At 40.0% G+C, this 17,078-nt stretch overlaps 1 protein-coding gene across 5 annotated transcripts in view; it reads right to left on the bottom strand.

Annotated features, from left to right (window-relative positions):
* Nucleotides 1-17,078, bottom strand: part of CHD2 (chromodomain helicase DNA binding protein 2) — a 117,682-nt gene that overhangs the window by 9,519 nt on the left and 91,085 nt on the right. For 4 of the 5 annotated variants that reach the window (XM_024767699.1, XM_024767698.1, XM_024767700.1 and 1 more), the window contains 4 exons: nt 15,851-15,985; nt 11,958-12,136; nt 9,875-9,974; nt 7,013-7,226 (listed from right to left, as the gene is read on the bottom strand). In XM_024767699.1, coding sequence (XP_024623467.1) covers nt 7,013-7,226; nt 9,875-9,974; nt 11,958-12,136; nt 15,851-15,985 — 628 coding nt within the window. The remainder of the gene's footprint in view (nt 1-7,012; nt 7,227-9,874; nt 9,975-11,957; nt 12,137-15,850; nt 15,986-17,078) is intronic. The other variant, XM_024767701.1, reaches the window with a different exon arrangement.

Below are 17,078 nucleotides of genomic sequence, written 5' to 3'. Positions count from 1 at the left end.
AAGGACCAAAAAAGGGAGAGCCCCCAAAAAAAAAAAAAAAAAAAAAAAAAAAGAAACAACAACAACAAAAAAACCCCACACCAAACATTAATTTGGAAAAAGGCACTGCTGAGTTTCACAGTCACAAGGTAATACCCTCCATTTACACATCTAAGGTTTATTTACCTGTGGGTACCATCAGCTGTGCCTGGTTCCTGAAAATCTTTCCAGACTATACCTACTGATTCTACTCTTCTTCCTTAGCCCACACAAAAGAATGGCACTCCTCCTGTAAAGAGTGATTGCTCTAACTCTGGATTCTGTAACTCTCAAGGATAGAGCCAAACTGAAATTTGTTTTAGCTTCAGTAAGCCTCCCTTTTCCCCTGAGGAGAAGAATCACACGTATCTGAATCCAAAAAGGCACTGAAGACACAGAAGTAGAGGAAAGGAGGCTATGCTGTATTGAAGTGTGGTCTCCAAAATGTATGTCCACTTAGAACCTCTGACTGTGTCTTTACTTGAAAATAGGGTCTCTGAAGTTGTAATGATGGATCTTGAGTTGAGATCATCTTGGATTTACAGTGGGCCCTAAATCCAATGATAGATCCTGTTAAGAGAAAGGTGTAGGGAGATTTGGGAGAAAGAGACAGAGAGGAAGGCCATGGAGAGATGAAGACAGAGAATGGAGAGACATTCACAGTAAGACAGACAGGATGAAAAGGCAGAGGGCTATGTACCAGATGAAGGAACAAGATAAAACCCCAGAAAAACAACTAAATGAAGTGGAGATAGGCAAACTTCCAGAAAAAGAATTCAGAATAATGATAGTTATTATTATCCAGGACCTTGGAAAAAGAATGGAAGCAAAGATCGAGCAGATGCAAGAAATGTTTAAAAAAGACCTAGAAGAATTAAAGAACAAAGAAACAGAGATGAATAAAATAAGTGAAATGAAAACTACACTAGAAGAAATCAACAGCAGAATAACTGAGGCAGAAGAACAGATAAGTGACCTGGAAGACAGAATGGTGGAATTCACTGCTGCAGAACAGAACAAAGAAAAAAGAATGAAAAGAAATGAAGACAGCCTAAAAGACCACTGGGACAACATTAAATGCAACAACATTCACATTATAGGGGACCCAGAAGGAAAACAGAGAGAGAAACGACCCAAGAAAATATATGAAGAGATTACAGCCGAAAACTTCCCTAACATGGGAAAGGAAATAGCCACCCAAGTCCAGGAAGCGCAGAGAGTGCCATACAGGATAAACCTGAGGAGGAACAGCCAAGACACATAGTAATCAAATTGGCAAAAATTAAAGACAAAGAAAAATTATTGAAAGCAGCAAGGGAAAAATGACAACATACAAGGGAACTCCCATAAGGTTAACAGCTGATTTCTCAGTGGAAACTCAACAAGCTGGAAGGGAGTGGCAAGACATATTTTAAAGTGATGAAAGGGAAGAACCTACAACCAAGATTACTCTACTCAGCAAGGATTTCATTCAGTAGACACAGAAGACCCCGAATAGCTAAAGCAGTATTGAGGGAAAAAAACAGAGATGGAGGAATCAGACTCCCTGACTTCAGACTATACTACAAAGCTATAGTAATCAAGACAATATGGTACTGGCACAAAAACAGAAATATAGATCAATGGAACAGGACAGAAAGCCCAGAGATAAACCCACGCACATATGGTCGCCTTATCTTTGATAAGGAGGCAGGAATGTACAGTGGAGAAAGGACAGCCTCTTTAATAAGTGGTGCTGGGAAAACTGGACAGGTACATGTAAAAGTATGAGTATGGTGTTAGGGAGTGAGCTAATGTAAACTCATACATGTAAAAGTATGAGTATGGTGTTAGGGAGTGATCGAATACCATAACACCTTACACAAAAATAAGCTCAAAATGGATTAAAGACCTAAATGTAAGGCCAGAAACTATCAAACTAGATCAGAAAGAGAAATTAAGGAAACAATCCCATTCACCACTGCAACAAATAGAATAAAATACCTAGGAATAAACCTACATAAGGAGGTAAAAGACCTGTATGCCAAAAACTGTAAGACACTGATGAAAGAAATCAAAGATAACACAAACAGATGGAGAGATATACCATGTTCTTGGATTGGAAGAATCAATATTGTGAAAATGACTATGCTACCCAAAGCAATCTACAGATTCAATGCAATCCCTATCAAATTACCAGTGGCATTTTTTACAGAACTAGAACAAAAAATCTTAAAATCTGCATGGAGACACAGAAGACCCCGAATAGCTAAAGCAGTATTGAGGGAAAAAAACAGAGATGGAGGAATCAGACTCCCTGACTTCAGACTATACTACAAAGCTATAGTAATCAAGACAATATGGTACTGGCACAAAAACAGAAATATAGATCAATGGAACAGGATAGAAAGCCCAGAGATAAACCCATGCACCTATGGTCAACTAATCTTTGACAAAGAAGGCAAGGATATACAATGGAGAAAAGACAGTCTCTTCAATAAGTTGGTCCTGGGAAAACTGGACAGCTACACGTAAAAGAAGGAAATTAGAACACTCCTTAACACCATACACAAAAATAAACTCAAAATGGATTACAGACCTATGTAAGACAGGACACTATAAAACTCTTAGAGAAAAACACAGGAAGAGTACTCTTTGACATAAATCACAGCAAGATATTTTTTGATCCACCTCCTAGTGTAATTAGAGTGAAGTAAGTCAGGAAGAGAAAAACAAATATCGTATATTAACGCATATATGTGGAACCTAGAGAAATGGTACAAATGAACCGGTTTACAGGGCAGAAATTGAGACACAGATGTAGAGAACAAATGTATGGACACCAAGGGAGAAAAGCGGCGGGGTGGGGATGAATTGGGAGATTGGGATTGCCATATATACACGAATATGTATATAATGGATAACTAATAAGAACCTGCTGTATAAAAAAATAAATAAAATTAAATTAAAAAAAAAGAAAACAAACAGATTGGAGGAGTGCAGCCACAAGACCAAGGCTTGCTGGTAAGCAGTATAAGCCAGGCTACGGGCGTGCAACAGATTCACCCTCAGATCCTCCAAAAGGAACCAACTCTGCTGACACCTTGATTTCAGAGTTCTGCCTCCTCAACTACGACAGGACACATTTCTGTTCTTTTAAGCCACCCAGTTTGTAGTACACTTTGTTACAACAGTCTCAGGAAACTAATACAGAGGCTTAACTAGTAGGAACTATGTGGCCTCATGGGAAATCCATCTTCCAGCTACAATTTGTTAAGATCAAAGACGTGCCACTATCTCTACTCATTTTGTTGGCCTTCCAGCATTTTTTACAGAGCCAGAGAATAATACCATAAAGGAACCTGTGTAGCTTAGCAATTTATACCATTAAAACAATATATAGTCGACCAGTGGCTTAAATTCATTGCTGACCCAGGGTGGAGCAGGCCAGGGAACCAAGAAGTAAAACACTTTTGACTATTCAACCTAAAAATTAACAAACAACAAAAAGAGACACCTTCACAACATGAAAGGATCATCTAAAGATGGCTTCAAACTAAATAGAAAGGTAGGCTTCAAAAAGGGTGTCAAGGTCTGTGGTAATATGGAGATGGCCAAGTCATATATTTCCAGAGAAAGTAAAAGGCGCTTTTCTTTCTTCTTGAACCCTCCATGGGGTAGATAACTGGTTAGGAAGTACTGACTATTAAGGAGAGGGATGAGAAATCCAAAGTTTAAATAAAAGACTACAGTTAGCTTAATAAGAAGAGTCCTTTCAAAGGATCAGAATATAAAATCAGTGACACCATATGAATGACATAAAACCAGTCTAATCCCAGGAGAAAAATCAGTACAACCGATACAACTACATCTAAGAACATGGAAACATTTCCCAGCCATCTTTTTGTACAGTCATTACCTCCCCCCACTAATAAAATGGTGTTCAATTAATTGAACTAAGATTTTTAAGATTAAAAGACATGGAACCTCTGCTTCCAGGTAATTCAGAGTAGCTGCCACAGAATTACACTCTGCCAAGAACAATAAGAAAACACCAGATAAACAGAAAATAATCTGCTTAAAGACATCAAAGAGCAGCCAAAGCAATGAAAACTAGAAGCACTAAGATTCCGAAGAGCAAAAAACAAACCCTCAGAAGTAATAATAGTTGACTTGACTTCTGCAGCCACTGGGGAGATCTGTGACTCTGAGCCTGGGCAAGAAGCTGAATATCTGGGCTTTTCCCAGCCAAGAACCACTGCTGGAGAAACAGAGACACCGGCAGAGCTTTTGGTGGTCTTTCTAAGCTAGAGGGACACTGGACACTTGAGGGACTGCAAACACACAGCCAGTTTTCCCTTAGAACATTTGCTGAATCTGCAGGGAGCAGGAGGCTAAAAAGCTAAGCTAGATACCTTCTGAAAAGCAGAGCCGTTCAGGGCTGTCTCACGGTGCCGAGGAAACCAAGATCCTAGTTTAAGACCTGCCAATGGGGTGGGGCAGAGAGTGCAGCAGGCCCTCCGTCCAGTACCCTGGATAGCCAAACCCCAGGAACAGGGGGACCAAACGAGAACTAGATTAAGATGACTGTCTCCTACTCTATGTGCCTGGGGAGGAAAGAATAAATCCTCTCTGGGGTAGAGTGACATCATCTGGGGCTTCTACAATTTTTACAACACAGTGCCTACCATCTAATCAAAAATAACCAGACATGCTAAAAGATAGGGCTGTATGACGGAAAACCAAGGGGGAAAAAAAAAAAAGCATACAATACAAATGGTTCACAATAATTCAGATATTAGAAATAACAGTCAAGAATTTTTAAATACTTATAATTAATGTGTTCCAAAACAGAGGAAAAGATGGAGAAAATCAATTTTCCTAGAAGTTTGAGAATTTTACTGGAAGATTAGAATGTACTTAAAAAAAAAAAAGGAATCCTAACATTGAAGTTTAGAAAAAAATGTATACTTTATTTTGATTATGGAACACTTGACTCTCTGTAAAATTTTATACTATGCTTCTATATATATATACTATATTCTTTTAAGCTTTTGTTCTATATGTTTTCTTTTTATTACTTTTATCTTTAAAAGTAATTCACGCTCATTGTAACCAGTGAAGTAACAGACAATGGAGAAATTATTAATTTCCTCCAATCCGTCCACATTTTTACCAGCCTAAGATAACTGGTATGTGTATGTTTTCACATCCTTCTCTATGCTTATACAAATATATTATTCAAATATATACAACAGAAAACAGCTTGGTGTTTTCTTGGTGGTTCCTCAGAAAGTTAAACATAGAATTATCACATGACCAAGCAATTCCACACTCCTAGGTATACATCTAAAAGAATTGAAAATAGGCGCTCAAATAGTCACATACAAATGTACACAACAGTACGATTCACAACAGCCAAAAAGCAGAAACAACCCAAACATCCGTCAACTAATGAAAAGACAAATTCTAGTCTAACCATACAATGGGATATTATTCAGCCACAAAAAGGAATGAAATACTGATACATGCTACAACACGGATGGACCTTGAAAACCGGATGCCAAGTGAAAGCAGTCAGACACATATTGTACGATTCCATGGGATTCCTTTAATACAAAGAATCCAGAATACGTAAATCTATAGAGACACAAGACAGACTGGTGGTAGTCGGAAGCTGGGGAGAGGGGAGAATGGAAACTGTTTTCCTCTGGGGTGAGCAAAGTGTTCTGGCACTTGATTTAGGTGGTGGTTGCACAACATTGTGAATGTACTAAATTGCCACTGAACTGTTCACTTAAAATGGTTATGTTTATTCACGTTATGTGATTTTCACTTCAATAAAGTTAAACACACACACAACAGAGATTCTGTTTTTGCTGTTGCTCTTTTTTCCCTCCAATTTTTTTTTTTTACCTATAAAGCCAACTCATTTTTTTAACAACTGCTAATAGAGTACAAATGTCCTATTATTCATCTAACCATTTTTCTATTAATGGGCGATTTATTTCCAGCTTTCTGCCATTATAAGGCTGTAACAGCATCCTCATACATGTATGTGTTTGCACTACTACAGGACAGACTCCCAGAAAAAGGGCCTACGTATTTAGATATTTCAGATTATTTTCTGGAAAGACTGTAGCAATTCACACTCTTAGCAGCTTGTGTGCATTTCACCCTTTAATTTTTGCAGATCTGAATGGGTAAGAAATTGGTTTAATTTATTGTTACTTTAATGTACATTTCCCTAGCAGCAGTTGTTCATCTTGTCCTACTGGCCACTTGAATCTCCTCTTCCAAATGAATTCCCTATTCCTAACCTTTGTCCATTTTTCTATTTGGTTATCCTTCTGTTATCAATTCATAAGGAGTTTTTCAATATTAGCAGTTTTAATCATTTAACTGTCATATATAATGTAAATTGTTTCCCTGAGTCGTTCATTTGTCTTTTGCTTATTTATGTTGGTCATGTTCTTCTTAGATTTGAATTAACAGCCTTTTGGATCTTTGTCTCATGCTTCATCTCACTGAGAAAAAAGAGGGCAATAAAGTGATGGAAGAGAATAAAGCACAAAGGTCTAGCTACTGTCTTTGGAAAAAAAAAAAGATTCTTCTTTAGGCACTTTTTTTTTTTTTTAAACAACTGAGTTCTGTTTTGTTTTGTTTTTTGGTATATCTATTTATTTATTTTTATTTATTTATATTTGGCTGCGTCAGGTCTTAGTTGCGGTGTGTGGGCCCTTTGCTGAGTCACACACTCTATAGTTGTGGCATGCGGGTTTTCTCTCTCTAGTTGTGGCACGCGGGCTCCAGAGCGCGTGGGCTCTGCAGTTTGCGGCACGTAGGCTCTCTAGTTGAGGCGCCTGGGCTTAGCTGCTCCGTGGCATGTGGGATCTTAGTTCCCCGACCAGGGATCGAACCCACATCCCCTGTATTGGAAGGTGGATTCTTTACCACTGGACCACCAGGGAAGTCCCCTGGGCACCTGCTTTTAAAACTTCACTTAATGACTCACCTGCATTACTGAAGTGTCTCTTGTTGGGGTGACTATAGTTATCTCTTGGGTGTCCATGCATCTGTGGGCCATGAGAGGCAGGCAAATGAGGCTTCTGAGGGTGAGGGTTGTGCGGGGTGTGGGACTGAGACATCAGGGAATCCCGGCTTGAACCCGAGGCCTCTGGTCGAAATGGTTTTTTACCACCAATCGCATCATCTTTCTTCTTCTGCTCCTGTAGAGTAAAAGGAAACCAAAGACCCTCAGGATCCCAGGTGGAATTCCCAAGAACAGTATAAAGATCATCACCTTTAAATATTTCCCTCTTGACTTTTGACAAGTCCCTCTCGGCTTCCCTGCTGTTTACTACCTTCTTAGGAAAAATATTCTCATAAATTCCACTGAGCTCCCAGGGCATAGAAAGCCTCACGGAGCTCCATCTGCTGCTCAACCTGCTAGGCCACTACAAAGAAGCCAATCTCCAGTGACCTGCAGCTGTCAGAAAAAGGGCCCAGGCCAGTGGATGTCACTGCACGGGGCGAGGAACAGGGGTCAGGCTGTCAGCACTCTTGGAAATTGCTCTCAGGCCATGTAAAACTGGGACTACCAACTTCTTCAGGCTAACTCGAACAAACAACCCCTGACTAGCCCAGTGGGAACTAGTTCCCATGCCAAAGTCATCAAGCTAAACATCTAAATGTTTAAGTAACACCATACCTTTACCACACAAGTGAAATATTTGACATAAAAACATCAGAAAATACAGTAAGGAAAAAATAAGAACTGTGAAGTGACCTAAAATTTTACCACCAAGGAAACTACTGCTAATAATTTGGTCTATGTCTTCCTGAGCCATTTTGCGTGTTTACACATAATACAGTAGACCCCCCTAATCCATGGGAGACACACTTCAAGACCTCCAGTGGACGCCTGAAATTGCAGATAGTACTGAACCCTATACGTACTATGTTTTTTCCAATACATACATGCCTATGAGAGTTTAATTTATGAATCAGGCACAGTAAGAGAATATCCGAATTGCCAGCATCACTACTCTTGTGCTTTGGGGCTACTATTTAGTAAAATAAGGATTACCTGAAGTCAAGCACTGCAATACCCCAACAGTCGATCTGACAGCCAAGAGAGCTACCAAGTTACTAATGGGCAGGGAGCGTATAGTGTGGATACGCTGGACAAAGGGGTGATTCAGGTCCCACGTGGGAGAGGGCAGGACGGCACGAGATTTCATCACGCTACCAGACCAGTGCGCAATTTAACACTTATGAATTGTTTATTTCTGGAATTTTCCATTTAATATTTCCAGACCATGACTGACTGCAGGTAACTGAAACTGTGGAAAGCAAACCACAGTGGGGGGAACCGCTGTGTGTGTGCACATGCGTGCGTGCGTGTGTGCGTATTTTTTTAAACAAAAATATTATTTGATATTCTTTTTTACTTAATGTATTGTAAAAATCTTATGTGAATACTTACTTCCACAATATTATATTTATGGTTGAAAATTCCCTGATATGGATATATCGAGTCATTTCCATATAATCATGTTTAAACCCTTAATTATCTCCTTCGACTAAATTCTTAGAAGGAGAACTGCATGTTTCAGTCTTTTGGTAAATCTTACTGAACTGTCCTCCAGAAAGGCTGTGAATGTATACTATAACCCCAACTCGTGGGACCACTACTTTGATTATTCACCTTATCCTAACTTCTGATACCTAGACTAATGAAGCCCTTTACATCATTTGTCCAACTTCACTCATCCTAACTTTCTCTCTTTCCTAGAGGGCCTTTCCCCAACCATTTCATTCCCTCCTGGGGCGTTTCCTGACTATTCTTTCAGAGACTTTTTACAATGTATAAAATTCACAGTAACGTTCAGCAGTATTACTATATTATTCCTGTGTATGACTGTGCTACCATACTCTTCCATGTAAAATTAAATTATAAACCACCTGAGGCTGCTACTCCACAGCTCAGCACAGTGCTAGGCACAGGATATGCTCCTGCAACAAATACTTCTGAGCACCTGCCCTGCGCCTGGCACCATTCCAGGTGCTGAGGATACAGGAGGGGATGAGCGACATAAGACCTCAGCCTTGACATGGTAGTAAAGGAGGTATTAAATGTTCCTAGACTGGCGCTACATGGCTAATTGGGGTAGGGCCCACGTGGCAAGTCACCAGATCTGCAAACGGACATGCCTGAACAAGGAACGCTGCCCCTGCAGCATTGGCCAAATCACTTCATGCCCATGCCCCTCCACCAAAGAATGGGAGGCAGCTTCTGGGCACCTTCTCATGTTTGCTCCTTTACATGAGCGGCTGGGACCCTACGTACAAAAGCTGGAAGGACACCAAGTACATGTGGCCCAGAAAAGAACAGAAAAATTATGTGCTGCCCCTAACTGTTATCTTTCAGGAGCCACATTTATAAGCTACCATAAGACACGTGTATATGGAAGAAAAGCCCTGGTGAATAAATGATTCCAGGATGTAAGAACACAGAGGAACAACTCCTTGTCAGAATTTCCACACTGTCTGGTTCCAATACATTGGCTATTTTACCCATCGGGTCTTAAGTGTTAGTTTGACTACTCGTGGAACACGTGGAGAAACTGCACAGCTAACACAGTGAAAGAGCCCACCATCCAAGACAGGCTGGGCTGTGGTGGGCTCCTGCACCCCCTCTTGGACACAGACCTCCATCTGCAAAGTAAGGGCAGAGAACCCATGCCCTTTCTAGCACCAACAACCTATGAGTCTATGATCATCTCCTTAGGAAAAAAAAACGGTAATTAAGGAATTTTTCTGTGGAAATGGTTTTTATCTGTTTGTATGAATTAGGATTAAGTTTGTATTTTACCTCTTCTTCTTGAGACCTTTTCTTGTGAGCCATCTTGTATAACTTATGCAATTTTCGAGCATCAAATTCTGTAAACTTGGAAACAAAAATCCATAGGTTCCTTAAAAAAGAAAAAATTTGTTCTGGTGAATTACAGGATTTTAAAAATAACTATTCTCTTTATAGATGGCAAGTTATTGAATTTTGCTGTGGAATACTCTCCAAGTATAGAAAATAAGTTACAGAAATAATCTTTCAGGTCTTGGCAACAATAATATATACACCTTTAAATGCTACTGTCAATAGAATTTGACCTAGGGGTCTGGAGACGAGGGTCTGTCTCACAGCTAAAACCCCTCTAATTTATTTCACTGGCACCTAGGGCTCCGGACCTAACGTCTTCCCCCACCTTCTGCACTCCCTGGACTCTGCCAGGCAATCTGTCATTACCGCCATATCACAGGTGGGGATCTATGTACGGTTGGGCATCTCTGCATTGCTGCCCCTTCTTTCCTCCCAGTCGTCACCACCAAGGCCTGTCATTTCTACCTTAAAACTCCAAGGGATTCTTCTCCTCCAAGTCCATTGCACTCACTCTAGCATGGCATTACTGTCAACAAGGGAGTGACTGGTAAAACGGGTGTGTAGGACAAGGAGTCACAGGTAACCTCCGTGAGCTGGAACAGAAGGCTCACATCCTCCCACACTTCCTGGAGAGCAGTCACACCACACCGTGCCATGCCACTCAGAGGACGCTGCCCTGGCTCCGGGCAAGTAAACCTGCTGCACAGTGTGGAAAACCACTGCCTGCCTTTCTAAAGCCTTCTGTAATAGGGCTTCAGTCATCTTAACGAACTGCCTTTAAACCCTAAGACCCTCCCAGTCCCTTCACTGTCCCACTTTCAAGGCTTTGCTGAAGCCTGAGACCTCTCCTCATCTAAGCAGGTCCACTCTGCTCTTCCATGCCGGCTCGAGTGTACCTGCCCAGCCCTCAGTAGACTTCCCTCCCTCACTACTCCTCTGCGTGTGCTTATTCCTTCTTGGAATTCCTACTGTACTTGATCTTCCAATCACCACTTCATCGTGGACAGTTCCTCACAAGTGGGCAAGGAACTGCTTATGAACCACAGAGCAGTCCAGGACCACAGTACCTGGCACATCTAAACACAGACTAGCCCCAGTGCACAGTATCCAGCCCAGCTTCGTGGATCTATCCATTAGGATGACGCATTTTCGTTACAGAAAGCCAGATGGCTAGATACAGGGATCTGGTTTGGGAACAGTGTAAAAGGAAAGTCAAGCCACATTTCAAAACTTAGATCTTCTTTTTTTAATGGGTATGAAGCATGCTATGGATAGCATCATGACAGAAGGTTTTCTTAAATCTCTTTTTCACTCAAAAGCCAATCCACTGATATTAGGTATATTATACAAAGATAATTACGTTAACCATGAAGTATCAATATATGAGTTCAACGTAACTGTGGAGTATGGAAAGAGACTTAATGTTACAATTGTCTTTGAGAAATTCCAGTCATGTTTTCTTAAAACATCAAAAGTGAGTATATAAATGAATATATGTAAGTCATAATGCCTTACAAACTGAAGTTCTGGATTAACTGCATTAATCCAAATTACTACTAGAGCTTTTCAATTATTAAAGAGAAGAGAACTCATAGCTCTAGTGGTTTTAGTCTTTGCTTCCTCTCATGAGGTTAGCAGAGAACTAACCAATTAGTTATTATATTATCTCTGAATATTAACCTGAGATGGGTAAAGTAGTGAAATTATAGATGGTGTCTATCCCTTCCAGGTCTAAAGACTGGGTCTTTAATCTGAGGACAGGCCAGCAAATCCAGCATCACGGTATTTCTCTCATAAAGTAATGACATCATCCTACCCATTCAAAAGATTGGTCTCAGAGGAATGGCCTATTTCAGGAAAAGAAAACTGAAGCCTGCAGGTATGCTGCTAAGAGACTGCTTTTGCTGGGAAAAAATATTTCATTAGGTGGCTGTGTCATGTTGCACAAAACAAAACAGAACCCCTAACACACACTTTGTCATAAAATCAAACCAGGCAATTTGAGGCTGTGGCTGCTTACCTCCTCCACAGTTTGATGTGCTCCTGGTCTGAGTAAGCTTTAAGGCACTCGGCTATCCGGTCCCCGATTTTCAGCAGGCAGTTCCGGGTGTGCTCCAGCTGTTCCTGTACACTGAGCCCCTTGTCAGGTTTATCCAACTGTTTCAGTGCCTTTTTCACAGGCCTCATCCTCTCCTTACACTGGAACAGACCAAGAGTAGAGACATAAAACATCTGCATCAAAGACAGCTTCAGCTGTGCTTACTGGACCCTAAATTCCCAGACAACACACAGCATCCCCCAGGCCACATAATCACTAGATTATGAAGAAGAGAAGCAGGTAATGGCAGGGGAACAAGTATAAATGTTAGAGTCGGAAAAACCTGAGGTTCAAGTCCCAGCTCCATCGCTCAGAGCGATGACTTTTACAGCTTACTTGGCCTCTCAAAATGCTGCTCTGTTTCCTCATCTGCAAGAGGGGCATGATAATCTCCCAAGGCCATTATGAAGATAAATGAGAAGCAAAATTATAGACCTAACCTGAAAACCTCCCATCACAAACTATCTAAAACTACAGGATAAAATATTTACAAGTCCTTGAGACTTGTAAGAAACTGAGGGAAAGGCTTCCAGACAAAGATAGTAGACTGAACACAAAAATCTTTTTCTCCCTCTCCCCATCCACTAAAACAACAGTAAAGAAATCGCCGTAAGAAGAGATAAGCCCACAAAGACATGGAAAACGAGAGGAAGCAACAGCAACAAAATATTGGCAGCAAGCGAAATGACTCAATAGACCTGAGACAATGAAATCCTAACCCAGCAGTGGAGAGAACTGAGAACCAACCTGATTTATACTGCAATTCCTGCAGAGGCTAGCTAAGTATCTCTGGAAGTAGGGATGAGGGCTAAAAATAAGGATTTTGTTTTGTTTTGTTTTGTTTTTTTAAGACTGCCTAAGAGGAACAGATTTATAATAGACGCCCAGACTTCCAACTCTGCCCGACAAAAGATATGGAGGTTTATTCCTTGGAGAGGATAAAAGAAAAGTCTCTGAACTGGGCTACACAGGCATAGTTGAGAGGCAAGGCTACTACACTGAGAATAGCACTGTATGAATATATGCATATTAGATAAGCCACCGCCCAGTCTTTCTATTTATTTATTTTTTGCTTCTCAGATTCTAGAACGAAGAAAGCCAGGCCTTAACCCTCCAGTCAGGAGACTGGAGGATTCTTGCCCCCAAAATCCGACCACCCAAGAGGAAGAACCAAATGATGCTGACTCCCCACTGGAAGTTTTCCAAGGAAGCAGCCCAGCCAGATCACCCTACAGAGAACACTCTCAAAGTCGATCAAGCCCAACCCACATGTTCAGAGCTTCCAATCAGATGTTTAGTCCCTACTCTTAGATACGAGCAGACAACCAAGGATTACCAAGCCATTTGAAAAATATCTAACATGAGCAACGGAAAACAAATCTAAGAGAAATATAAAAACATTCAGAGAACCATATGGGGAAAAATGATCTTGGAAATAACACGTGACAAGAGAAATGAAAACCTCAAAAGAAATAACGGCAGATAAAGCTGAGGAGATCTCCAAGAAAGTAGAGTTAGAAAAGAAGAAATGGAAGAAAGTTTAAGATAATATTAGGGACCACTCCCAAAGTCCAACATCCGAAAAGTAGGATAAAATTAAGAACTGAGGAGGAAATTATCACAAAATAATTTAAGAAAATTTCTCTGACCTGTAGGGCATGGTTGTCAGCCACTAAGTATCTAATATAAGGAACTATTAAGGCACATGTCCATGTAACTTCAGAAGAGTGAAAATCTGACAAACTTCCATCACTTTGTGATAATTTCCATAGCTATATACTTACAATTTATTTTTCAGTATTGTACTTAAATTTTTTAAAAGTACACAAAATAAACTGGAAGATACATGACTGTAACAGATAAAAGATTAGTATTGCGAATGGATACAGGATTCCTATAGAAAAGGTAAGAAGAGAAAAATTACCTGGAACAGGCAAAGGATGTGAAAAGGCAATTCACCAGAAACACGAATGCCCAATAAATGTGAAAGTAAATGTTCAACAGCACCACTGGTCAATAGATCATACCTCTTAGATTGGCAAAAATTAAGAAGTTAGAAATTACCAAGTGTTTCCGAGACTGGGAAGCAGCTGGAACTCATATTCGTTGCTGGAAAGAGTGCAAATCTCTACAATCACTTTGAAGACTAATTCCACAACATCTAAAAGCAGTAGATGTGCAGACCCAAAGAAACACCCAGCTTTTCTGCTCAAGCTACACACGAGCGAAGCTCTTACACACGTGTGTAAGAAAATATTTACAATTTCACTGCAGCCAATTTGTAGTAGTAAACATTTGGAAAACCCCAATGTCCATCAATAGGAGAAAGAATGAATCGTGGAAGTCATAAAACAGAATAATATGAAACACTGAAATCAGAGACATAATTATCAACATGGATAAATCTCAAAAGTGTACATGCTGAGGGAGGAAACTCAAGTTACAGGATACACACAGTGTGGCATTTACTGATAGGCTCAAATTTTTGCTCTACATCTTGGACAAGTTACTTAACTCTCCTCACCTTATTTTTTAAGGGGTAAAATAGAGATAATTACCTACCTCATAGGTTGTTGTGGAGAAAAAACACAAAAAGCACACTAATAACGCCTGGCTGTTTATATGAGCTATTACTTACTGTCTTTAGAGACATTAAGTAGTAAAACTCTAGAACCACGCATGAGAATTACGATTTGATCTACAATGAAATTAGAATTGTGGTCACTTCTAGGGAGGTAACAAACCACGATCAGAAGCTTCAACTTTATAGCCTGAGCCTTAAAAAATTCAGACCTGACAAAACTTGATGGTACCTCTATCAATGCCTATTACACTCTTGAAATTTTTCTGTATTTTTAGAAGATATCACAATATAAAAACAAGAGTAAATGAGCCAGTATGTAAATGCAATTTCTTTTCTTTTTTTTTTTTTAATTCAAGTATAGTTGATTTACAATGTTGTATAAGAGCAATTTTTTAAATAGTATGGTACCACAGAAGCGTTAGTTATGATTTTCTCTTTTAAACACTGGGCTAAGGAAGAAGCAGGAAACAGATCAGAGAGCTGGTTGTGTAATGAATTTATTCATTTACTCATTTATTGAGCTACTTCTAGCATCTACACGTACTTTATATAAGCCACAGTACTTGCCCTCAGAGAGCTCACAGGAAGAAGAGTAAAGAGATTTAAGAAAAATGAGATAAGTGCGAAGAGAAAAAAATATACACGTATGCATACAGGTTTCTGGGAACACGGGAAAAAAAGGGTAAAAAGAGAGAAGACTGCCTTACAGGATGAGGTCAAAATTCTATGCTTTGCTTCCCCAGAGCAGGAATATTTTGAGATTTGGAAGATCACTTTCTCTCTGAAACTAAATTAACTATTCAAGTGAACAGTGATGTGTGGAAGTTGGGGGAAAGGAAAAGACCTCAAGAGAGGAGGGGAAGGGAAGCGAGTGCAACACAATGAAATATACACGTGCAGCTCCGGTAAGGGCCTAAGTCCCTGAGGACGGCACTGGCCTGTTTCCACCCCATACAAGGCTTGGTCCATGACTCCTCCCCTCACCTGCCCTGTCTCCTATGAGGAGATGGACCACATCCTAGGCCACGTCTTGGCTCCTAGCCCCACAACACGGGAACACATAAGACAGGGCCTGCTCGCCACCGCTCCAGCTCACGCAGCCAGGACCCCAGCCTCATCTCAGGTCATGCTGCTTAGACCGACTGAGGCTGTGTGGCGGGAACTATGAAAGGCAAAGCCGCAGCAAGCACTGTGGCTGCAGACCCCAGAATTCCTCAACTTCAGGACTTACTATGCTGAATGTCTCCTGGTCCAGATCATCATCCTCATCCTCTCCAATGGGGACAGGTTCGCTTCCTGCTGTAATATGGACAGGACCCTGAGATCGCTTTGATTTACTTGAAGATTTGGCATCACCACCTTTAGGCTTTTAAAAAAGAGTTACAAGGAATCATTGTCATTTGTGTACTCCTGGCTTGCAATTTGGACTTCTCAGCTATGTCACATCACTACAAGTGGGTACACAGGATGGCCTCAGTTTTGAGATATCATGAAGCCAAACCTATTTGATTAACAGTTTAATCATATGTCATTCCCACTTCTGTCTCTGAACAGAGCCAATTATAATTTTAGCTTCACCAATGCTATTCTGGCTTCTATTCCCTAATCCATAAAATGCATAAAAATGTCATCAAGAGGTTAAGATTGTGAATTGGCAGAGCCCTCACAGAGTAGCTTGTAGCAACTTCAAAATGAAAGTACACTTTGATCTTGGAAACTGTATTAACTAAAATATTTCAAGTGACTGAAATTTACATAAATCCACATGGGTAAAGTTCATTTATCCATGAAAGGGTGCAGAAGGATGGAGACAGAGATACATATAAAAAATAACTTTATGTATGAACATTTAAAAACATGAAACAATACTACGCTTTGATTACGATTATGTAATATGTAGTAAAAGTATAAAAACATGGGCAGGAAGGTTTCACATGAACTTCAGGGCAGTGTTACGGAGGAGAGAAGAGGGAGGAGAGCAATGAAATTGGGAGAAGAAACAGAGGGGAGTCCCAGTAATGAGTGCATGGATGCCAAATACAGTAGCCCAAAAAAAAACCCACTTGAAGTAAACATGAAAAATGTTAACAACAGCTGCAATATCTGGGTAGTGGACACATGGATGCTGGCTAAATCATTCTTTGTGCTTTTATTTTTTAAATATTTCACCTTAAAAGAAGAATACCTTTCTGCAGAAGCACAGATGCAAAGAAAGGTATCCGTTACAATACAGTTTACAACATTAGAAATTTGAAAGCAATTTCAATATGGGAAACTTAAAATTGTTTCCAAAATGTTATAATCAAACAAAATCTTCCTTATCTATTAAAAATGATTTTAACTTTTATTTATTCACTTGGAAAGCTGTTTGTGATATATTGCTAAGTGGGGAGAAAAGGTTATCCAAACAGTCTGGTCTGATTTTTATTTTATATTTGTTCTTTTTTTTTTTTTTTTTT

This window comes from Neophocaena asiaeorientalis, unplaced genomic scaffold (assembly GCF_003031525.2).
Source record: "Neophocaena asiaeorientalis asiaeorientalis breed wild unplaced genomic scaffold, Neophocaena_asiaeorientalis_V1.1 scaffold297, whole genome shotgun sequence".
NCBI lineage: Eukaryota > Metazoa > Chordata > Mammalia > Artiodactyla > Phocoenidae > Neophocaena > Neophocaena asiaeorientalis.
Note: the sequence above shows the minus strand (reverse complement) of the source record. Positions and strands in the feature narration are given on the sequence as shown.